The following is a 24,662-nucleotide window of genomic DNA, read 5'->3' on the forward strand; positions in this document are numbered from 1 at the left end:
GACTGTTTGAACTTCACGTTCTTGAGTTTGTGTGATGTTTGGAAAGAGGTGAGAAGAAGGGGAGAAGATATTTGCCCTGTAGGACTTGCCTCTAGGTTTCTTGCCATGCTGCGGACGCAAGCTTCAGACGAAGAAGTGAATGATGTGTGCTCCCGGCGCCTATTTATACTATAGTCACACCGGTAGTGACGTCATGGCTGTCGCCGGCCAACAAGTTGGTGTTTTTTCAATGTATGCTTCAGACACGGGTCACGACGAGGCGTTCCCCATAGCGACCCCTAGAGGACGCAGTGTCTCGTTCCCTACTCAGGGAACCATGTTTACATAAGTAACCTGAGACGTTCTTCATGGAAACACCGAAGAAAAGTAAAGACCCTTTATTTTTAAGAGTGTGCCAGGAACATCTCAATTTTAATTGGCTAGTAGTGTATTGAACTGGGAGACACTTGAGGCAAAACAATATGAATAGCTGAAAGTTAAAGCATTTAGGGTTGTTAGCTGCACACGGTTGGTGATCCTCTCCGACAATGAAAATCGGCTACAGGTAATTAGCCAGGAATGCTGTTTCTAATAAATTATTCATGACCTCCTACACTAATCAAGATTAGTAGCACCGAGCATAACAGGCAAAATGCAATCAGTTTGGCGTCGGACAATAAAGAGCAATTAACCAAGCAACGGATCTGATAAGTAATGCCAGCCATTAATATTTCACCCGCTTCAGTCGTGGGTTTAGATTGATTAAAGCTAGTGTGATGCTCATTCTGTCCCAGTTCATTTCTTTACTCAAGCTGCAAAGTGAAAAATTCACGCATATGCTGTTTCAGAGTAGTGCACCACAGGGAATGTCATCAATAATGAATCCTCAATTTTGTCGCACTCCAAGATTCGTACTTACTACCTGCCCCTGAGTTTTCAGTGTGGAGGAGTGCTGTTTTTCCTCCATCTTGCATGTTTTATTGTGCTTTTATGGATATGGATTTGCTTTGCTGTTTGTTTGGCGTGATTAAATATGTGCTGTGACCTCTGGTTATGTTTCTTTTCACAGCTAATAAGAACAGACGGAAAGATAGAGCAGAGGCACAGCATCTTTTGACCTGAATCCTGAACTACATCAAAGAACTCATGGTAGGTGCTTTTGCTTATTAACATAAACAGAGCATCTGTGTGTTCTTAAAGGGACAGTTCAACTGAAAATGACCCTCATTCTTTTTGAACTATTTACACTAATTTCAACTAGCCAACTTTGTTTGCGAAGGTTATTTTCACTTACTCCACACACTATAGATATTTTAAATTTACAGAGAATGTTACTTATGTTTACTTTGTTTGAAGAGCATGTAATAACATTTGAACTTAGTGTAAATAAAATGTTACTATTTGCTAATCATACTTACTGCAAACAGTATCTAGCATTATTTTCACTTCCTAAGTACAATCACAATAACACATACATTTCTGTAGAATTTCATATGCAGTTTTGTCTATTGTCAGTTGTGTAGTAATGTACAAACCAAGTACTTTCAAACCAAGCAGCTTTCTGTTGGTCAGTGGCTAAAATCCATGTAAGCAACTTGAACCTGTTTCGAAATCTGCATAGTGAAATCTTTCACCCTAATGAAAAATTCCTAATGAAATTACTGGATTTTGCCCTCAAAAATCCATTGAATAATGGTAAATGTGACTGCACATTAACACAAAAGGTTAGGTTTTGAAGAATCTTTACACTGCTCTTTGCCATTCAAAAAGAACCATAAATATTGTCCATATAACTTGTGCAATGGATTCAAAGTCTTCTGAAATCATTCTATGGCTCTGTGTGAACTCAAATTTAGCTTATTATTCACTGAAAATATTTCCAGTTCTCTGCAGCAGATTTCATTTTCCGTGCTGTATATTCAAACTTGGTTGTCACGTTTGGCTACAATGGTATTTGGTGTCAAGAAGGTCAAAAGTGCTTTTTTTTTAAATCTGAATGCAAATTCAGATAAGATTTCAGAGCTTTGGCAGAAGGGAACATTTTCTGTGAATAACAGCTTGATAACATATGACTTCAGAAGCCTCATATGAGCCACTTTTATAGTGTTTTTATGTCATCATTTTTAGTGTGACAGACATTGTCACATTGTATGGAAAATATTTGACATTTCTTGTATTGTGCATTACATACATCATCTCTTTGTGCTTAGGAATGTCTTTCTCTTCACAGCTATGATAATCACTATCAGTAGTACTTTGCATTTTATCTGTGTAGATGGCATTTGATCAGTTCAGGGAAGCGAGTTTGCTATACATATTAATTGGTTTGTAAATTAATCTATCAATACGACATTAATCCAGTCCCTGCAAGTCATTTTTGCCTCTTCCTCACAGTGCACTTTTCATGCACCATATCCAGCAGATAGCTTCATTAAAAAGGAAATGCTACACAAAAATGAACTGAGTGGAAATGCAGTGAAATCATCATGTTGACAGCGTTGTTTGGCTGGTGGAGGGCTGTTGGTGCACAAAGCCATTGTGACACTGTCAACAGCAGGGAGGTGATTGTCTTATACTGAAGCGGCATCTATTATTTCTCTGTCATGGCTGGGAGCCGGTCTTTGTGGGGAACTGATTTGCATTAAAACTCAGTGCATTAAAATTCCACACACATACCAGCAGCAATACACATACGTGGTGCTCAAAGTTAAAGGTCCCACTGACAGAGATGCTCTGTTCACCCTTGAAAGCCAACCTTCAAATGCCAAATAAGCAATATTCTATGTTGATGAAGATTTGTGGTTTGACTTTTATTTTTGGCCTTTGTGTCTTTTAGGCTGCTTTGGCAAAGAAAGCATCTGCAAAGATGGAAATGAAAATCAGCCATCCTGTATTTACTGTGGAAGCTGTCATTTGTAGATGCCGCAGACAGTTCCTAAAGTTAAACTGATGGCACTTTATTACAGATGGTAACTCTCCATAATAATCATATCCATGCCATCTATCTCAACCCTCTACATTGTGAGTAAATCACTCGCATATGCGACTAAATCTTCACTCTGTGCGACTAAATGATGTCTCACATTAGGCATTGGATAATAAATTCTTAGATTTTACTCGCCAGTGTGTGAGTTGGAAGCTAAGTATAAGTTTAGCCTAGATATATTTACACTCGCCGAACACTCTGACTGAGCGTTTCAGAGTTTCGCTCTCCGTCAAGCGATCTGTGCTATTTTTCAATTAATCTCGATGGATGCGCAGTGTACCTGTATTTGACGTACCGTAAACTCTAGTGTGAAGGCGCACGACTTGCTGTTGTGTGCTGGGAGCACTGTTTCTCACACACACGCAAAGAAAGAGAGAGAGAGAGAGAGAGAGCGAGAGAGTCACATTGTATGGAGCTGACGCGCTACATGTAAATGATATTCTTTGTTGTATTTTCCTGTCAAAATTACAGAGTTCATTTGGAATTCTTGAGCTTTTAAGAACAACCATAAGATACTGCTGGTTTCTCCGGCAGTAGGCGGAACTAATACGCAACAAACGGCAATCTCATTGGCTGGTGTTCACTTATAATAATGGAATGTCCCCATAAAACATGGAAACCCAACATGTGTGTTTGTGTGAGTGTGTGATTTAGTGACACATATGATCAAGAGGAACATTAAATGTGAAGACAACATCTTACCCCACATTGCTTAGATGTGGATCAGTCAATTAACAAGACATTTTTACCCTTTTTGTGTACCCTGGAGATTCTGGGAGCTTTTCCCTATTTTAGGACATCTTTCAACATAAGTCTGTTAGAAAAATGAACAGTCTGTTCTGTGAGCTCTTTGTCACTGGAGAAGCACATGATTTGAGTTAATATCTTTATTGTGGCACAAATTCTTCAGAAATGTAATGTTGCTTGAAGGAATGCATCTTTCCAATTGAGTAATTGTACACCACTATACTCCAAACCATAAAACATACCAAGACTAAATTCCCATGTATTTTCTAATAACTATATCACTGACATCTGTCTACATTTATGTTTATGACTGTCATCACCAAACATATGCACTAAAGGACTGATTCAACATGGAGTGTCAACAAACTCCATATTTCACGGCAGACCAGAGGTCCTCCTCCAGATGGCATATTTGACAGGCCTGTGAGTGATCACTCATTAGACAAACGCTAGTCCAAGCTGTGCTCCATCTGCAGAAGGCTGCTGCTCTCCGTGTTTGCTCTGACAGGAACTGGTGTTAAGTGGACACACCAGACACCCGTCTAGAAGCAAAGGGCTGTCCACCTATCCCACCCCCCACCAATTTAGCTTAGACTGTAGATGCCAAGCCATCATACAAATATTCTGAAGTCCCTACATGTTTGAAGTCAAACTTTTGCTTTGTGGTTCCATATTTATCTTCTTGGCAAAAATACATTTGTCCTGTTTCCAACATGAGGTAAGATGTAAGACATGAACTTCAGAGCTCAAATGTGGGGGAGTGGACTGTTTGAACTTCACGTTCTTGAGTTTGTGTGATGTTTGGAAAGAGGTGAGAAGAAGGGGAGAAGATATTTGCCCTGTAGGACTTGTGGACTTTTGATTATTTTGCGTTGACATGCCGAACACAGTGTTTGTGGTCCAACTGTCCATGTGTGTTTCTCCTGTTTGAACGTCACGTTCCTGAGTTTGTGTGAAGGAGGGGAGAAGATATTTGCCCTGTAGGGCTTGTGGACTTTTGTGGACTTACTTTGCGTTGACATGCTGAACATAGTGTTTGTGGTCCAACTGTCCATATGTGTTTCTCCCTTCACATAACAATTCAGCACTAACGCAAACCTCACTCCTATACCTATAGGTCAGATCAGCTTGACCGCAAATGTTTGTAGGAAACAAACTGATCTACACTAAATCACTAGGACCCATTGACACAGACAGCGATTAAATAGCTTCAAGTTGACAAGTTCATACTGTTGGTTGCTGGAAGCCATTTTTTGATTGGTTGCTGTATCAGTTGGCAAATCACTGCATTCCCACATAGCTAATTTGCATACCATTGAAATTGTGTTGCATCACAATCAATTGCTGTTGTTCGTGTCGCCAAAAGTGACAGTCGCAAACGGTGAAATGTTTGTTTTCTATTCCTGTGCTGGTAGTCAATGCTGTATTTTTAGCCAGCTGATGAGGACAGAGATCCTTTGTCATTGTGGAAAATGTTTTCTTCCAGTTTATTTGCTGTTTTGGGTCAAGGTTCCTGGGAACATTCCCTAAATGGAAATTCATTAACTTTTGGACATTCATTGCCCAGCTTATATTAGATTCTTATGCAGTGTGGGATGTTTTTGATTTACCAAGCAAATGATTGTGCAACTGCTCTTTCAAGACCAAAAATATGATGTTATCCTTAAAGGGTAACATGTGTAAGAACGCAAAATTGTTTTCTAAGTACGTCACTTGGCAGATTTAATAATTTCGAGAAATGCTAAGAAAGTGTTACCTAAATAACCAGTTACACAGTACTAGTGACTTAAGGTTTAATTGAATAAAAAGGGAGAGTCCAGTGCCATGGGAAATCCCTATTGTACTAATGAACTAGTGTTGATGTGATCACACTCACTGTGGGATGAGGAATCCACACTGTTGAAAGAGGCTGTGAAGACAAAGGAGAAGGATTTCAACCAATCAATGTCTTATCGATCTTGCTGAGCTAGTGATCTTCTCCATCTGGGCTTGATAACTTCAACACAGCAGCAGATACAAGTATACAGTATATATCACAGAAGCATTTAAACTTTCTATCTAACAAAAAATTATTTTTCTCAGTTAGTATGTCTGTAAAGTTATTAGGTTTTGTAGCAACCTCATTCAGCATTTGTGTAGTAAATTTATTATATCGAATAGCTTATAACTCATACAAGAAGTTGCAGGTTGACAATTTTCTATAGATTTCCTCTTTAATTTTCTTCACTTGACCAGCACTGACCATTTCCCAAGTCCACTGGGTTTCTCTCCTCAGTGAATGCAGCATTCATTGACCTACTGACAAAGATGAAGTGGCTTTATTCATCTGAAACCTGCACCTGCATCTCAACAATGATCTCTGTAATGAACTCCATTTCCCACTACAAAACATTTTAGAAAGCTTATTTTACACACAATCTCACATCAGATGTTCAATAAGCAGTACGATTGTAAATGTAGTTCACTTGAACGGTAATTATTATAGTTATACAACAATTTTGAATCAGTCCAACAGCACTGGGACTATTCACATTTATATTGCTCTACTTGTTTGTGTTTGCATGTTCCAGACAGATTGCCAGTCTGTGTATAATTGGCGGGGATTACAGTGACTATTTCTGAATATTACTTCGATATGCCAGTAAGTGACAGTAATTGACATGTGATTGTGTTTATGAGAAAGTCACTTGAGTCAATCATTTAAACAATTTGTTAAAAAACGCTGATTCATTAAGGAATTAAACAAGTCTTTATGAGTGAGTCATTGAATCGTTTATTCAACCAGCCAGTTCGTTAAAAAATGCTGATTTATTCAGGAACTAATCAAGGGACTGTCTTTATGAGTGAGTCATTGATTCATTCGTTCAACCGATTTGTTTAAAAACGCTGCTGTGTTCTGGGATGAAACAGGTGATGGGGTGCATTCAATTATGCATACATTCCTACTACATAGTAGGCAGAAAAACAGTAAGTGAATAGAGTAGGCAAAAGTACCCAGATGATCCACTACTTCTGGCGAGATTCTGAAGTGTGTATACAGAGTATCTGTGAATGGCAGTGAAGCAACACAACTACCGCTGAATTACAGTCATACTATATAGAACATACAGTCATGAAGTACTTATTTAAAGGACGTACTTACTCATATAAGGGCCTTTCGCACCGCGGGAACCTTTTCATAGTACCAGAACTAATTGTGGAACTACCCACTTTTTGGCGTTTTCACACCGCCGGAACTGGGTGCGATTTTAGTACCGGACTGCCTTTTTCGAGAACCAAATTAGCTCCTACTCCGGAGCAGGGTCTAACCGGCACAACTGGTACTAATCGTGACGTAAGTAGACATTGATTGGCCAAACGCGTACGAAAACGCCCTCACCCGCCATGATTTAAAATGCCGTGTAAACCATACTGTAAACATCGTGTCAACTTATTTTGCAAGTATGGAGAACAGCGATAGATGGACGGACGCTGAAGTGCAGGCACTTGTAGCAAATGTAGCACTGCCAGTTGTCGTTGACGATTCTTAGTCCTCCTTTCCGTTCTTTCAATCGCTTTACGTATACGTCGACTTTCCATGTCCATTATTGTGAAACCCGCGAGACACAACAAAAACACAGCTCCAATCACAGCGTCCTCCATCCTCCTGTTGTTAACGTTGTTCTTCTTTGTTTCCATTGTTGAACGCCGCACACAAATGACGTCGCTGTCGACCGGCTTACATCACTTCTTAGTACACACTGTCGGTGCAAATGCAACCCTTTAAATAGTACTGGGAAATAGTTTGCGCAAAATCGTCCCAGTACTTTAGTACTGTACATTTAGTTCTGGAGCTAAAGCGGTGCGAAAGGCCCTATAGTGTACGCTTTTGAATGCAGCCTTGGTCTTTATGAGTAAGTCATTGAATCATTCATTCAACTAATTAATTTATAAATGCCTATTCATCCAGAAACTGTGTTGTTCGGAGGCGCTTTGTTTGGCTCTATTTGATTTGGCTGAGCAAAAACAGATATAGTAACCAGTAATATTGTGCTTAAAATGTAAGTTATATAATACTAACGTCTTGTCATATTTCTGGTTTCACTGGAGGCTTTCTCTAAATATCTAAATCAGGTCATTGTTCTTGAGTCAGCTGGTCTAATGAATGAGCTTTGGCACTGCAGGCCTTTTGTGTCCAATTCAACATTTAAATTCTCCTTCAAAGGACAAGAAATCCATTGGTTCTTATCACTTGTCTTATCCAAATGATCACTGGCGAACCACTAAAAGCTTTAGGCTCATTATAGGCTGAAAATTTCATTAATTATACAGCCATATATGGCAGTTAGTCATTACTATATTCCCTGATACATGTGAGGTACCTGGTCTCTTCATGAACATGCTGTAACTGCTTTAACTTATGCAGACTTCAAAGCTGAGAATCATGTGACTTATTCTGCCATAATTGGAGGTTCATTAAAGAAACTATATATGCCTGCTGGGTAGACCATGCTGTCATACCTCTTCCCCTAACACAGCTAGAATGTTTTCCAGTTTCACATGCATTAAAAAATGTGTACACGGAAAATTTGATTTGCTGAATTTTCTTGAATGGAGCACTATTGATACACACACACACACACACACACACACACACACACACACACACACACACGCACACTCACACTCACACTCACACTCACACACACACTCACACAGACATAGCGTGTTTGTCACTAGCTGTTCAAGCTGTGCATTGAAAAGAACAAGTAGGAGTCATCTAATTCACTGAGGGTGAGGAAGTTCAGTGCTCTTGTGAATCCTGTGTTTCATGCTATATTGCTCTTTATGTATGCAAGCTCATTGCTGATGGGGGAAGGCTGACCAGCACACACTGTCCTTGTCCTTCAGCTAATGATCTTGTCCCAGTTAGCAGCATAAGAATGACTAAAGCAGACAGTGGATTAATCAAGTTAAAAGTGTCAACTTCAAGGAGAGTCTCTTCAACCTATTTGTTTAAAAAAGTGTGGTTTTCAAAAGGAAGACCTCAGCGAGGATGAGTGACTTTTAGCTTGCAAATTCAATTTTTTTCATTTTCTGAAGGATATGTGAGTAGTAATTGCCTTTGTAGAACTCTCAGCAACAATGCTAGGGCGATGTGGTTGTTGCTATGTGGTTGCTAGGGTGTTCTGGGTGGTTTCTAGCTTCTAGGGTAATTTCTTACTGGCCCATGTATACCTACAAATTCATCATTCTGATATTGAAATAGGCCATTTATACAATACTTTAAAATTCCATGGAGGTTTTTATTTGTATGTGTTTTGGGGGAAAATTCACTCTACTGTCAGAGAGTGAATTAGCATCTTCGTTTTGCCCTTCTTCCGTTTGAAAAATGAAATACATAATATATTATAATTTTGTCTTTTCCCTTGTCTCTTTTCTTAAAAAATGGTTTAAAGGCTGAAATGTGAGGTTTATGATTTTCTAAAGCAATGCTTTTGTTAAAACTGCATTTCTTGAACTGTAAAGTTTTTTTAATCATTATTCTATGGTCATTTTACAGTTTACAGTTACCATAAACACTGGTGTTGTTTCAAAACAACATTACTACCTAAACAATAAGTAGTAATATTAGATTGATTGCTGATTCAAATATTATTTAGGAAAATTTAAAGAGTATTAATGAGTATTATTTGTATTATTTTGTATTTTATTAGAGCTGATCTACCCCTTCTTCTCATAACCTGTTTCAACACAAAAATAGTACACCAAAACAGGCTTAAAAAAATTGTAACTGCATAGGAAAATAATGGCACACCTCTTCAAACATTCTGTTTTCACTCAATACAGGAAAAGTGCATACTGCATAAATATTCAAGTCCTCAAAATAATTGTAATATGCCATTGTTTTATTTAAGAAAATATTCTTAGCAGAAAGAGAAAATCTGATTTGCATAAGTATTCAGAATTGCAGAAGTGCAAAGTTTAAAGAGAATGAAAACAAAAATATTGTTGGCACATAAAAACTGATTTGCATAAGCATTCTATCTCTGTATTGCAGAAATGCGAAGATAACATGGGTGAAAAACAATTGCACTAATGAGTGCCTTACAATTGACCTCTACTTGGGAATCATTATGCAGTGAAGAGATCATTATTGAAGTTGTGAATCTATAACACATTTCTGAAAATTATTCCCATCCAAATGTAAGGTTCTTATCTAAATTTTTGCTGTTAATTTGAGATGGTATGTCTGCTGTTTTTCACAGACTGAAAAAGTCATGCAAACAGGAAATATTAAACTAGAATAACTTTTCCTGTAGATTGTAGGTCAGTAAAACAAAAATAGAAGATTCTGTGATGTTAGCTATTGTATAGCAGTGAATTTATCACATGAAGTGTTGTATGGGTTTAGTTTTAATCGAAAGTGTGGGTAGGGTGTGTTTGTTTCTTTCTGTGGGTGCTGACTGTGTACATGTCAGCTAATGTCTGTGAGAGAACAAGCAACAGCCTCTTTCATATACACCCATGCTGTTGATCTTGCCTCAATTTTGCTTTGCTTCAGATATTTCTGAACTTTTGATGAATTTGGCTCTGCTTTTGTTGTATATGAGACTACAAAGACAATTCATGGAACTTAAACAACCACACTGTGCTTTTGGTCTCATAATCAGAGACCCCAGGCTTTGGAATAATGAGCTAAACACAAATCAGTCTCGATCATGTTGTTGGATTTGCGTGTTTTTCACCACTGAAGCTCTTTGGACTGCATAAACGTGCTGCACTGCAGACCTTTCTGTTATATGTAGCTATGTGTGTGTTTGATTGATGATGACTGTAGTGCTGTGGGAGTCTTGGGAAAAATACCTTGTTTATTCTGCACATTCTCCAGAGCGAGCTCCGATCTGCAGGCAGTTTGATTTATACTGGGATCCAAGAAGCTTTACACCAGTGCGCTCCAACTGGGAGTGTGTGTTGGTTTCTTGTACTCAGCAAGCTAAGCATCATGCTGAAGTTTTTACACAAAACCAGAGAAACGCCTTCTCAGATGTGGATCCAAATTTTGCAGGCTCACTTTTTTAAAGCTTTTACGCTGTTCTCGGCCCACGCTCCCACGTCCAGCTGCTAATGGCTTTGCCGACCTGCAAAGAACATATCAAATGATAAAAGAGAGATCATCAGATGCTGCTAATGAAAGCCTTAATCTATGCAACCCTAATTAAAACCCCCTGGTTTGGCCTTTATTAAGAATGAGGGTAATTAAAACACCAATTGCCCTGAGGGTGCTATAAGCACTTTGCTGACACTTTTGATACTAGGGCCCTCTGTTTAATTGAAAGGATCCATTAAACACAGGCTGCATCTCTGTCTATTTCTTTGGGCAGTGAAGGATTGTAAGATCATAATTTCCCAAAACCATTATTCTGTATAAGAGCAACAAGGTTTGCCAGATCAGGGCTTTTCAAAATATTTGATAAAGGCCCAAAAATATGATGATCCCCATGTGAGGTACCCACATCCTGAAATACAATGACAGCTATATATATATATTTAATGTTTAAAGACCTGTTTGTACTTAAGTGTCATATTATAGTAAATACATATCGTTTTATTTCCTAAACTAAATAATGGGGTTTTAAATTGTCACTGTTTTAATGCTGAATCAAATGACTACAATATTATCTGGAGAATACTTACTTTTTATGTTTACAGTGTACTGTATCTTTTTTCTCCTTTCTTTGGTCATTATTAGACTAATGTAATACATATAAAAGTTTAAAACAGAAAAAAAAACTTAAAAAAAGTTAACTTAATGTTAACTTTGACAACTCTAAAAAAATATATGTATTTTTAAATTATGTAAATATAGATAAACATATATTGTATATAATATACATACAAGTACAGTATAAATACCTTTTTCTTTCTTTCTCTCTCTCTATACTACTTACATTTTCCCTGGACCCCCTTCCAGTTCTGTTTTTTTAAACCCCTGCTGTAGATGATTCCATTTTTGGCAGATACAGACTCATCTCCTCAATAAAAAGCCATAGAGCTCTAGGAAACCACTTTGGGTGATACAGGGTGAGCCAAAAAAAACAACACTGGGCGAGCCTAAAACCTCTTTTGATAAAGTTCTGCCAGAGCATAATGGGACTGCATCTGACAAGATAGGAAAATACAAAAAGGGGACAAAAAGAAAGGTCATGGTTAGTGTACTTGTCATCAAGCCACATTCTATTTATGGCTCCAAGTCAACACACAAGTGATTTTCCCTCAGCCTCGTTCCTCTACAGAGTTCTCACTGCTATGATTACTATATCTATTTATAATGCTTGTGATCCATCATGTATTGTTGTTTGCAACAAGATATTGTTACATCCCCAAGATGGTATTAGCACTGCACAGCGAGATAAGGTTGCACTCAAACATGTATTTAAGGATGACACCCTCATGTAATACACCTTCTCTGTGCTGTCTGAGTAATGGTAGGGTAGCTCTGCTAGTGCTGGCTGTTAGCACTCGCCTAGAACTAATGAAAAAGGCCCTATTTCATTTAAGGAAAGTGGTGCCGTAATAGGCCTTGATCCCAGAGAGTGCTTTTTCAGGTAGAGGGATGGTCTGCTGAAACACAAGAGCCTCTCATCATTAATTACACTAAAAGGGAGGCTGTGCCTTTAAAAAAAATAGTATGGCTGTTTTATTATGCACTTGAAAAACCCTTGTTTGAATGCACTTTGAATACGGGATTTAGCTGAAAAGCCTTTTTTGATGCTAGTATTTCTTCGCTCAATGTGGTACAAACTGCATGAACCTCTTAAGTTAGAGTGATTTAGTACAAATGTTTTTGTGCTGAGTGTCAGTATGTAGATGAAAGGCTCGTTTGTGAGTTTTTCTGATTAAGTTCAGAGATGACGCTATGTTTGTTTTTCTTCCAAGGGGCTCGGGGAGGCTTCAGCGAGGGGGACAAGCATGGAAGGAGACTGCCTCGGCTGCATCAAGTACCTCATGTTTGTCTTCAACTTCCTTATCTTTGTGAGTATTTATCTGTCAGACCTTGACATACACTTCACATTTGATCTACCAGAGTATAAAGGGAAATAAATGGACTACTCATAAGTAGGGATGGGTACCGAAACCCGGTATTTAATCGGTCCCAGGGCTAAATTATGAAAGACCGGAGTATCGATAAGCTCTAACATTAACGGTTCTGCTATCGGTACTGGAGAAATTACGAAAACACACATACATTTATTATTGCTATATATACATTATCTTGCAAATTCTATCTCACCAGAGTCACCAGCTGTTTTTCAAACATTTGTCTCTATGATGCATTTTTGCTATTCGCAATTCAGAAGCGAGATCGCGCCCACGTGGAGGAGCTTCAGCACGCGCAACATGAAAGCCCTGTTTAATTATGATAGAAGAGAGAACTAAACATTCAAACATCTGCTTACACTTTAGGCCTGTGGCTGTTTTTTTAAGCTAATTAAATTTTTTTAATTTTGATTTTGGCTTCTAAGGATTATACAAAAGAAGACATGAGGTAAAGCTATTAAAAACTAGCTGCGTTTCGTCTTGCGCAACTCCTTTTCCTTCACAGCGGTGCGCATTCGTTCCTCCTGCTAAATTGCGGGACATGTTTGATAATAAAGTGTTGAAAGCACAATCCGCACAAGAGACGCTTGACATGTGTGAATAACCTGTAATCTGAATAACGTTATAGCTTTAATAAGCATTAATCTATCAATACATACAGGTGCATCTCAATAAATTAGAATGTCGTGGAAAAGTTCATTTATTTCAGTAATTCAACTCAAATTGTGAAACTCGTGTATTAAATAAATTCAATGCACACAGACTGAAGTAGTTTAAGTCTTTGGTTCTTTTAATTGTGATGATTTTGGCTCACATTTAACAAAAACCCACCAATTCACTATCTCAACAAATTAGAATATGGTGACATGCCAATCAGCTAAATACCGTTAAAACCTTAACGATACCCATCCCTACTCATAAGCTGCGTTTCCACTGTCGGGCCAAAAGCGGGCTTGCTAGTGCATACCAGGGCCAGTGGCGTTTCCACTGTCACTTCTGGGGCTCGATCGTGCCCCGTCTGTGCTTCCTCGGGGCCAACAGCCCGGGTTTTTTGGCCCGATGAAAACCTTGGGCCAAAGCGGGCCAACTGGGGCTAGAGGAGTGGTTATGAAAAAAGGCGGAGTTTCTCCGCATCTGGAGAGCATCAGCGCCGCGGATCATTTCATAAAGGTAACAGCTATAACACCAGCATTAAAGACTTTTCAAATAATTTTAGTTCAAAACTTACTTTCAGACAGCAGCGAGTGTTTGAAAAAACTTGATCCGATGTGGATTATGATCACCATACAAGGCAGAAATATTTATAAGCGATGCAAAAGAGGCCTAATGGTTTTTGTTCGGGAGCTTTTTTAAAATGATCATTCTTTCTAAATGTGATGTATATACTGTGACTACAAATAAACAGAACAGACTTGACTGAATAAGTAGGTATAGGCTCATACCGCTTTATTTCTGTGTGACTAATTTTCAATCCTGATAAATTAATTCATTAAGATCAATGTAGCCTATCACTTATTATTGTAAAACATCGATGCTTTTGGATTTAAATATTTAACAAAGCATGCAAACAAACGGCCGCTTTTATCATGTTCGTTTTGTGATCACGCTAGTTCCAGTGACTTATTTATTATTATTTTTCTGATAACTTCTCTTTGTTGGCGAAATGATGGGGTTGTGTGACGTTGTTCCTGAGAGGCGTGTGGAAACACAGCGTGATATTGGCCTCGGTGCTACAGGTCCGAGGCTATTATCCTCGCCCGGCCCGTTTAAAGGTCACATATTTTACACCTTTCTGGAGTTTTATTTTAAGTCTTGATGTCCTTAAGAATATATATTTGCGGTATAAGTACCAAAAACCATCTCAATATATTTTTACAGCTCCTCTCTCAGGAGCTCTGCTGAGAACAGGTCGATTTTGGCCTGTCTAATTAATATTCATGAGCCTCTCTTCTGATTGGCCTGTTGTTTTCTGAGTGACGCACGGCCAGGCCAACCACAGGTAACTAGGGTCAGCCGACTTCACAGCGCTAGCTGGAGGCTGCAAAACAAAGGGGAAACTGGAGGCGGCCCATTCAAACCAGCGCAGATTCGACTACATAAGGAGCTTAAAATATCATCTTGTTGTGATGTTGGGTGCCAGAATTGATGTAATACAGCCTCAAATTAGAAATTTGATCGCATATCTGCTGCCACTGCCAGACAAAAAATACTTTATGCAGGCTGTGTGCATTTTACTGTGGACTGACTGTTTTGAAACTTATATGGTAGTTACATAGCACCTAGACCTCAGTTATCATGAAAAAAAACAGGAAATTTCAGTTTTGACAATATGGGACCTTTAAAGCACTGGCTCGCACTGGCCCGACAGTGGAAAAGCAGCTATAGAGAACTGAATGTGAGAAACTTCTTGCTTAATATGGTGAATAAATGAATAGAAGTTTCTATTCATCCAGTCACTTTTTTGATAGAGTTTATTTATTTTAGAAATAGTTGGACCAGTAACTGTTTGTGAATACTACCAAGATGGCCGCCAAGTGAACTGACTTAACCCTGAAAAGTTAGACTATTGAGACTAATTTATATTTTACGTCTGTCCTCATCATTTTTTAAAGAAATTAATTATTTTATTAATTAATTAATACTTAAGAATTAAAATGTAATATTTTTATTACATTGATTAAAGTTACAAAATATTTCTATTAAAAAAAATACTGTTCTTTTGAGCTTTCTATTATTCAAAGAACCCTGTATCACAGATTCCACAAAGAAATAATGCAGCATAACTGTTTTTAACATTGATAATAATACGAAATGAGAAATAAAAATAACAAAATTATTAGTATGATTTCAGCATTAGAATGATTTCTGAAGGTTCATGTGACACTGAAGACTGGATTACTGGTTGCTGCAAATACATTTTTTCCATCAAAGGAATAAAAAAAAACATAAATTTGCAAAATAAACTTTTAAATTGCAATAATTCAGAATATGACTTTTTTATTTTTGATCAAATAAATGTAGTTAAAATAAAATGGAAATAAATGTGTTGACTGATATACTAAAGCACATGTACTCTAGTATGTTATTTGATATTACATTTAAAGTTAATATATTTTAAATGTGTTAAATTGCAAATTCAACATTACAAATGTGTACTTACAAATATATTTGAATACATGACATACACGTTTCAATAGAAATTATAGCATCTTTTAGTTTACCATAAATGCATGTCAGTACAATCATCAGTACACTTTAACCGTATTTCAAAGACAACAGAAGTACTTATGAAAATACATATAAAGATGTACTTAAGTCCTATTTAAGTGGACTAACTAATTGTTTTTAATATAAATTTTAACTATAATACATTTTCATTTAATTGCAGTTAACATGCAATTGTCTGAAAACATTACATTCAGTTCATATTAAGTATATTATTTACGTAATAATTACTTGTTTTAAAAGTATATTAAAGTGTACTTTCTTTTTCACTAAGGTATGCTTTGACTTTATATTTCCCCCAAAATCTAGCCTGTAGACTGTTATGATTCACAAATGTGTAGCAGAACAGCTACTTGTTTAAACATTTCAAAGCAAAAGAGGGGAAGATTCAGGAAGAGAAAGAGGGAATAGACAGAAAGTGCTTCTTTGATCATCTATCTAGGTTGACAGCATAAATGCCCACTTTGAGATTGGCATAGACAGAGAAAGATTTGGACTCATTTCGTTTGACTGAATTAATTATCTCCCAACAGCAAGAATGTAATGTGATGTACACACGTAAGTGCAATGCTAACAATAAAATAGCTTGTTTTCTTTAAAAAAAAAAAAAGCTAATATAATTCTCTAAAATCCATTTAACAAGCCAGAAACAGCTTCTCATATTTATTCAACCCTAAAAACTATTAAAACACCAATTTAGTGATACAGTCAAGCTGTTTATGGGATCTGTTTATAACAAAAATAGCTGCTGTGACAGGACTCCGCTTGACAGACACATTGCTAATGCCATCCATGAAAAGAATCCCAGGTTTGGCTCACAGGAGAGAGAGACTGAGCAACATGTTTTTGTTGGCTCTTATCTCAAAACCCACCACACAAACCCATACACACACACACACACACACACACACACACACACACACATATGCTTCTTGAGCTGCTTAATCACCAGTCTGGTGTCTGCTCAAACCTTCATCTGTGTGTGTTTGTGACTATGAACGATTGTATGGAGGAAGGGTATCACTTTGACAGGTAGAGGATTGTGGGAACTGCCAAAGAAACAGCAGCATTTCCCAGCCCCCACTCGACTGTCTTTGACTCGCCTGTTAAAACTCCTTATGCTCCTCTATCCATTCACCTTCCCCCTCTTCTCTGGAAGCGTTCACTTTCAGTAGCCGTTTACCAATAATTATTTCTTTTCAGCAGTAGAACCCATTAGTATTCTCTCTCTTCTCAGTGGCATGTTAACGTTTGTGTTCACTTTACCAAGTAATGTGCGTACATTCGGTTGTTTTGAAGGTGTAGTACGTCTTTAAACAAATACCAAAACATACCTTGTTTTTCTAGACACATACCATGGTAATGGCATGTTCCCCTTCAGCAACTCGAGCTGCGTCGAGATCGCTTTGGGAACGCCCCTGCGTGACCGCGTTCTGAAGCACGTGTGAAATCAGTCCAATGGAGCAGCGAGACGTCACGAGCGGGGTGACGTGAGCGCCAGGAAGTATAAAAGCGCATCCGGCAGAGCGCAAGTTAGCTTCTGCTCTTCAGTAGCGCTCTGTGTATGTGTCTATTTACTGTTGTCTGTCAGTCCACAAGCATTCCAAAGAAAATATTTAAGTCTAAACTAATATCTGTGGCGAGCAAACGGCATTACAGACGTTGTGTGCCTCCCTGCCCACACTATCTGGCAGCGGGGGATACACACGATCTGTGTGTTGTTTGTTTAGGAGCGGAGCATGCACGGTCAGCTTTCGAGCAGCTGATTGTCATCACTGCGAGTTACTGTCGCTGTGTATGCTCCGCTCTCGACTGGCTGTGTTTGATGAGAGCGGCCAGGCTCGCGATCCCGCTGGCAGCGGTCCCGCTGTTGCCGAGGCACGGCGTAGACTGTTGTCGTGGGGATCGCGGGTGGATTTAGCGATGGTTACATACGTAACCTAGAGACGTTTTTGGACATTTATGCTGAAAATACTAATGTATATATTTTCCTGATGTCCTGAAAAATGTTCCTTTGTTGAAGAGTCTTAAACCCCCATGAAAAGAATGCAAAATGTCTGAACTGTAATAAATTGTTTCTATAATTGGTAGGCGATTATTTTGGATGTTGTGAAGGGTGTGTTAAGTGGCTTCATGTTAACTGTTCCAGTTACAATTAAGATTCATTTGAGATTCATATGCCTGGACCAACATTTTAGCATCATTTACTGAACAAGTTATTAAATGTTTACCTAAAGGGATAGTTCACCCAAAATTCATTGTTTACTCACCTTCATGTTGTTCCAAATCCAGTAGAACACACAAGAAGATATTTTAAACAATGTTGGTAACCAAACCAAAGTTATGGTTACCATTGAATTCCATTGTATGGACAAAAAGAGCATTTTGAGACATTTTTCATAATGTGTTCCACAGAAGAAAAAACATACAGGTTTAGAATGACACGAGGGTAAGTAAATGACGATTTTAATTTTTGGGTGAACTATGCCTTTAAATGTTACTCCCAAATTTTTTAATGCATCAAACTGTTTGCATATGGTGATAATGTTGCCCTATCACTATAGCTCCTTTATCTAGCCTTGGTAAACCTCCCTAATTTTACTGTATATACTGTATAAGTTTAAATAAATGTATTAAAATTAAATTTTGCTTGTCAGGATAATGAGAAGAAATGTATTTCTTTTTCAATTTATGTAGAAAAGTGAAAAATGGCACAACCGGTAATGTAGTAATCTTAAATGGCTTCTTTCTTTATCTCCTAATCTCCACAGCTGGGTGGCTCCTTCCTCCTTAGTGTTGGGGTATGGGTGGTGGTGGACCCCACAGGTTTTAGGGAGATAGTGGCCGCCAACCCCCTTCTCTTCACGGGCGTCTACATCATCCTGGCCATGGGGGGCATGCTTTTCCTGCTGGGCTTCCTGGGCTGCTGCGGAGCCATACGAGAAAACAAGTGTTTGCTGCTTTTTGTGAGTCACAGTATATTGGAGAGGATGTTATGTTTCAATAACACTTAGTAAAGCTGCTGTGACAGACTTATATGGTTCCATAAAGAACCTTGAAAACTTTTCCATTGGATGAAAGATTCTTTATAGTGGAAAAAGGTGCTTTAAATTATCAAAACCTTTCCCATGGTAAGGAAAGAACGGTTATTTTAAGAACTCTTTACTGAAAGGTTTTTTGAGGAACCCAAAATTATTCTGTTATGGCATTGTTGCGAAAGCCCATTTTTTCGACCTTTATTTTTAAGAGTGTAGCAAATTACAGTTTAGCAGAATAGCCAGTCCTGTTTCATAGTGCTAACTACATTCAGCTTCAGTTATTCATACAGACAGCATTCAGTATGTTAGTAAATATGGTTGTTTGACCCAAACACTGACAAAATCCGCATCTCTCTTCAGTTCTTCATGCTGATCCTCATTATATTCCTGGCAGAGCTGGCAGCAGCCATTCTTGCCTTCATCTTCCGGGAACATGTGAGTGACCATGTCCAACATGTTGAGACAGATTTATGTATTCAATGATTCATTCACTCATCTGTGTCTTAGATATGTTTTTTTCTAATATCGCTAAAAAAAAAATTTGTGCATGGGTGTGCAGCTGACTAGAGAATACTTCACTAAGGAACTGAAGAGGTACTACCAAGGCTACAACAACACTGATGTCTTCACATCAACGTGGAACGCCATTATGAATACAGTAGGTCTTGTTTGTTCCTCAAACATCAGCTACTGTGAATCACTGTTTGTGAATAAGCCAAAAATGAGCTTATTTTAACTCATATTCGCCTGTCTCTGCGTTCCTCTAGTTTGACCAAACTTATTTAACCCATCAAAAAAAAAAAAACATGTACACCAAGCCAAAAATGAGCTTATTTTAACTCATATTCGCCTGTCTCTGCGTTCCTCTAGTTTGACTGCTGTGGAGTGAACAGTCCAGAAGACTTTGAGGAAAGCATCTTCAGGTTTATAAACCCCGGTGAAGTGGTGCCCGAGGCCTGCTGCCGTAGGAATAATCATCTCGGAGAAGTAGGCTTCAGTAACAGGGAGGAATGCCTGTCAGGCAGCATGCTGTACCGGAACAACAAGGTGGGCTCTCATACTGTTGTATACGTTACATCCCCTCTGCCTGCTCAAAAGCTCATAGCTCAGATTTAACTAGAGCAGAAAACAGGAAAAGCGGAATAGTGTTACCACTCTGCTTCAGCTGTCCCAGTGCTGACTAGTGCTTTTCCATGTTCTCAGTGTCTGGGGAATGTGAGCGTGTGTGAGAGTTTCTGTGAAAGCGAGCAGGGGCAGTAAAACTTAAGTGAGAGTCCACATGGGTTGTCCTCTAGTCACGCATACTTGTATTAAAAAGTTACAAGTGACCTTACTAAAGAACAAGATTTTCTTCTGATAATTATGTGTTGGGAAAATTTTGTCATTTACTCATGTCGTTCCAAACCCTTATGACTGTATCTGTGAAATACAAAATTTGTTGTTTTGAAAAAAATCTTCACACACTTCACAGTTGTTTAACTTCATAATTAAGAAAAAACACTATAAAAATCGTCCATATGACTTGTGAGCTATATTTGAAGTCATCTGGAGTCATTTGATAGCTTTGTGTGACGAACAGGCTCATTGTTGAATCATTGTTTAATGATAATCTTCTCTTTCAGTGAACTGTTAATTTGAGACCAGATCATTGAGTCCGTTTGATTCTTGATCAAAACTGACCAGTCTAGTTCAAATCATTCAAGTCGCAAGTGAAGTCAAATTTATTTGTGTAGAGCTTTTCACAATACACATCGATTCAAAGCAGCCGTATCAAAAGTCATACTTGAATGTCTAATGCCTTAGTGATCCTCTGGATTTAGATTGTACTATTGTTTAGCAACATACCAATTGTTCAGCTGTATTGTTCTATTAAGAGATTTAAATATTGGTTGGTTTTGTTTTAAGTGAGAGTGAGCAACTGTTCGAAAGTATAAAAGAAAATATGATCAGTTGTTGCTTGTGAGGAGTCTGAAAACTTGAAAAGAACTACAAAAAGCTCTAACTGAAAAGAACTAATGGAAAGCAATGATTCATTCACTCATTCAAACTCAATGAACTAGTCACAGCTGAATATAGTGAACAAGTCGTATGCACTAGTAGGTGTTTATTTGCATCACTTTTTTTGTTTTTTGAGATTTACAGACAACATGTATAGGCGAGTAGATAATGGCATAATTTCACAAAATTGTACAAATTAAAATGTTTGTCTTTCTGTTTGGATCGGCAGGGCTGCTATTCAACGGTTGTGGACTACTTTGAGATGTACATCTATGTTGCTGGTGCCCTGGCTATTGTTGTACTCACGATCGAGGTAAGGTATTACATAATGTCTGCTCCGTTGATATTATCTCAGAGAATTTGTTTAAAACTGTTAAAGATGGGACAGATCTTGAGAGAATGACCACACGAATGACACGAGTTTGAGTTGAACAGAACCGAGGCAGTCCTTTAAATTGAATCACTGCTGCCCTCATGTGGTAATGTGCTGGAGGTAGACAGCTGAATGGAGTGACTTCACTCGAGTAAAATCATGGTCGCAGTGATTTTGCCAAGTAAGACATGTTCCTGGATCAACATCTTTTGTTGATCCTGGATCAACATTAATGTCCAAAAATATAGACTAAACCCAATCCCTACCCCTAAACCTAACCCTACCCATAATTTATTCCTAAAATCAGTGTGAAATGATAGCTGATTAACAAGGGTGTAAAAGCACCTAACCCTGATCGTAAGCCTAAAACAGATATTTCCTGAAAAGTTATCCCTTAATTCTGATTGGTTAATTGGAATGTTGTTCCAGGATCAACAAGGATGTTGATCCAGGAACATGTTGTACTTGGTGAAATCACGGTCACCTAAAATCATCATGCTGTACAATACAAATTAAATTAATCAAAGGAACCATTTCAATTAAGCAGAGAAGCTGAATGAAGTTTGAGTAGATGTTTTTTTAACATGAGAGGGGCCCTTAAGATTGAACCTTTCTCTATGAATTGTTTTATAACTAAAATAAGCAAAACTGTTTGAATGGTTCATAATTGTTTGTTTCCTTTCATATGAATCTACATAAGATGTTTGTGTTTCTTTTCTCAACAGCTTTTCGCAATGGTGTTCGCCATGTGTTTGTTCAGGGGAATCCAATAGATCAAGTTCACCGAAAGACTTTTTCAAAAAGGAAAACACCACAAAAGAAAACTGAACCACTTGTCAACGAATGTTTTACTCCATTTTTTTTATCTCTAAAATTATTAAGGAACAAAAAAGAATCATTGACCTGTACTTCACAGCTGGACCTTTGAGGTACAAGGTAACAAAATAAAACATTGACAAAAAAAGAACATTCTTTGAATACTGCGAAGATTTATTGGACTTCTTGTCAGAAAGCCCAATGCGTAATTTTGACCAGGTGTTTAAAGACCAGATAAAGCCAGAAAAATGGATGAAGAAGGTGCTGCACTGATTTTGGATGAATAATATTTATACTGAGTAATGCTGGCTTGTTTGTATAGGCATTTGTGCTTTTAGTAAAAAAAAAAAAAAGATCAAATAGATCAAACCACTCTCCTGTCACCAAACACATCACCAGTCCTCGAATGCAAGCTTTCACAAGCACATTATATTAGTGTTGTATAGTCATGTGAATTTCCGTTTTTATCTATTCCTGTGTGGATGTTGGAGATCTGTGTGTGTGTGTGTGTTCCTTGCTTGAAGACCAGCATTGTTTTTGTACTGTGATGTTTATTGAAATAGTAATTCTGTGATTTTAGCTGAAGTTGATGTGTATGCATTTGTATTGAAGATAAGACTAACATTAAAGGAATCTCTGATGAACCATTTGCTCAGTCTCCATAAATCCGATCTTTGGGAGTCCAAGGTTTAGTTTAATTGTTTCCACATTGGCATTATGAACTGCTAAAGAAAAGAACCCAGGTCTGCATGTCTACTTTTTTTCTCTGTCCTTCAAGTATGTGCCTTTTATGTTTGTTTGTTTATTTATTTATTTATTTATTTGTTTTTATGTGAGTTTAATAGTTTTGACTCCTTCTTACAACTAAGTCAAGTACTTTAATTACCTGTTTTTGTTTTTGCATTAATTGTCAGTCTGAGCAGAAATGAGGCAACAGCACAAAATGCAGTCCCTCGGTAGACATTGTGTTCTGGGGGGACCCCTGGACGGGCCCCATGCACTTGTGTGGTGCCTAAACACGCTACTGCACCCACACAGTGGAACGGGTCAATGGGGTATACTGACATTTAAAATTTCTCCCGATATTAACATAGAAACACATGGTCATAAACTGGAAGTCACAAAATTTTGCAGAGGGTTCTATAATGTGACATCATAATAAATGTGAAAGCATGTAAGGGCAAAAAATCGTCACTTTGCTCATTCTGCAGCTCACTAACAGCAGCGAATATGGACAACTCAATTCATGTTGTAAACCAGTAATAAAAGATTGTGGCAGCATGTACAAATACCTTCAAGGTACACCACCACAATCTTCCACTAGTAAAGTGGAAAACAATCCACATCCAGTTAGTGTTGGAGAGGGGGATGTGGATGGTAAAAAAGAAAGAGGAAGGAAGAAGGACACCATTAAAAAGAAGAAAAGGTTTTGGAGGGGACATTTCTCATTAGAGGTGGCAGATGACCCTAATGTCCTCCCGATTGACCAACCTGAGGATGATGATAATGTCCTCCATGTTCCAGTCTGCTCTGAACATGATTGAAGCAACAGCGTCCTCCCCGACTCCCGACCAATCTGCATCTGACTGACATGCCAACAGTCCGCTTTGCATCTGATTGGAGCATCGACATTCCCTATACTGCAGCTCCTTCTACACCAAATTGGAGTGTCGACATCTTCCAACCTTCAGCCCAATCTGTGTCAGACTCCAGTCAGAACAACAGAGGATCTTGTGTATTTGGAGAACGATATGAAAGTGGAGATGAGAATTCTGAGTCTGTTTACTGCCACAACATACACATTCTTGATAAAACCTCTTCTGGACTGCTTGACTTTTTTTTTTTTTGCCGACTATACATATTTATCTTTTAACAGCCATCAATTCCCATCGTAATGAAATTGGCAAAATTTTGCTGGGCGAAGGAGGTTTTGGAGCCGTGTATAATGGGAGTCGTTTAAGATGGCCCCAGAGTTTCTTTTTTTCTTTCTTTTTTCTCTTTTTTTTTTTTGCTAACATTATCTAGATAGCAAGTTGTTTAGTCTTATCGTCATCCTTGTAATATCTTAAGCCCCGTTCAGACTACACGATTTTTTTGTCGGTTACGACAGTCACTGTGTCAGATTATACGATTTTGACTGGATAAAATTTTGTCGTGAGTACCAAACATGATGCCAGACTACGCGTTGCTTCCCGACCAATCATCGCGTGACGTCGTGCATACTGTCATCAAGAAGCCTGACTTCCGTAAACAACAGCGGCAATGGATACCGAACTTGCGTGTTTTGTACTGGCTGTGTTGTCCTCGGAAAAGTGCAAAAAAAGAAAGAAAACTCGACAGTGGACACGTTCCTGGCTTGCTCGAAGAGGAAAATATGGGCTGTCAATCCTCCAAAGAGAACTTGAGGTAAAATATGGAT

The 24,662-nt window shown here is 38.2% G+C and overlaps 1 protein-coding gene across 3 annotated transcripts; it reads left to right on the forward strand.

Moving 5' to 3' along the window:
* The first annotated feature begins 388 nt into the window (after window positions 1–388).
* On the forward strand, window positions 389–22,596 carry LOC107657609 (tetraspanin-18-like). Of its 3 annotated transcripts, none has more exons than XM_016445776.1 (9): window positions 389–918; window positions 1,049–1,128; window positions 12,632–12,727; window positions 18,790–18,984; window positions 19,417–19,491; window positions 19,616–19,714; window positions 19,927–20,103; window positions 21,284–21,367; window positions 22,153–22,596. In XM_016445776.1, exons 2-9 carry the CDS (start codon window positions 1,126–1,128, stop codon window positions 22,198–22,200), a joined length of 777 nt encoding a protein of 258 aa, XP_016301262.1. In that variant the 5' UTR covers window positions 389–918; window positions 1,049–1,125; the 3' UTR covers window positions 22,201–22,596. The 3 variants fall into 3 exon arrangements, with proteins under 3 accessions (XP_016301262.1, XP_016301257.1, XP_016301249.1); XM_016445771.1 differs by having other exon boundaries at window positions 908–928; XM_016445763.1 differs by lacking the exon at window positions 389–918 and having other exon boundaries at window positions 951–1,128.
* Window positions 22,597–24,662: the final 2,066 nt, after the last annotated feature.

The sequence above is a fragment of the Sinocyclocheilus anshuiensis genome, unplaced genomic scaffold, assembly GCF_001515605.1.
Source record: "Sinocyclocheilus anshuiensis isolate Anshui unplaced genomic scaffold, SAMN03320099.WGS_v1.1 scaffold2901, whole genome shotgun sequence".
Classification (NCBI taxonomy): Eukaryota; Metazoa; Chordata; class Actinopteri; order Cypriniformes; family Cyprinidae; genus Sinocyclocheilus; species Sinocyclocheilus anshuiensis.

Coding starts and splice junctions, on each gene's coding strand:
- LOC107657609 (XM_016445776.1), top strand. Junction 18,985..19,416: donor ACAAGTGTTTGCTGCTTTTT/GTGAGTCACAGT, acceptor ATCTCTCTTCAG/TTCTTCATGCTGATCCTCAT. Junction 19,492..19,615: donor CCTTCATCTTCCGGGAACAT/GTGAGTGACCAT, acceptor ATGGGTGTGCAG/CTGACTAGAGAATACTTCAC.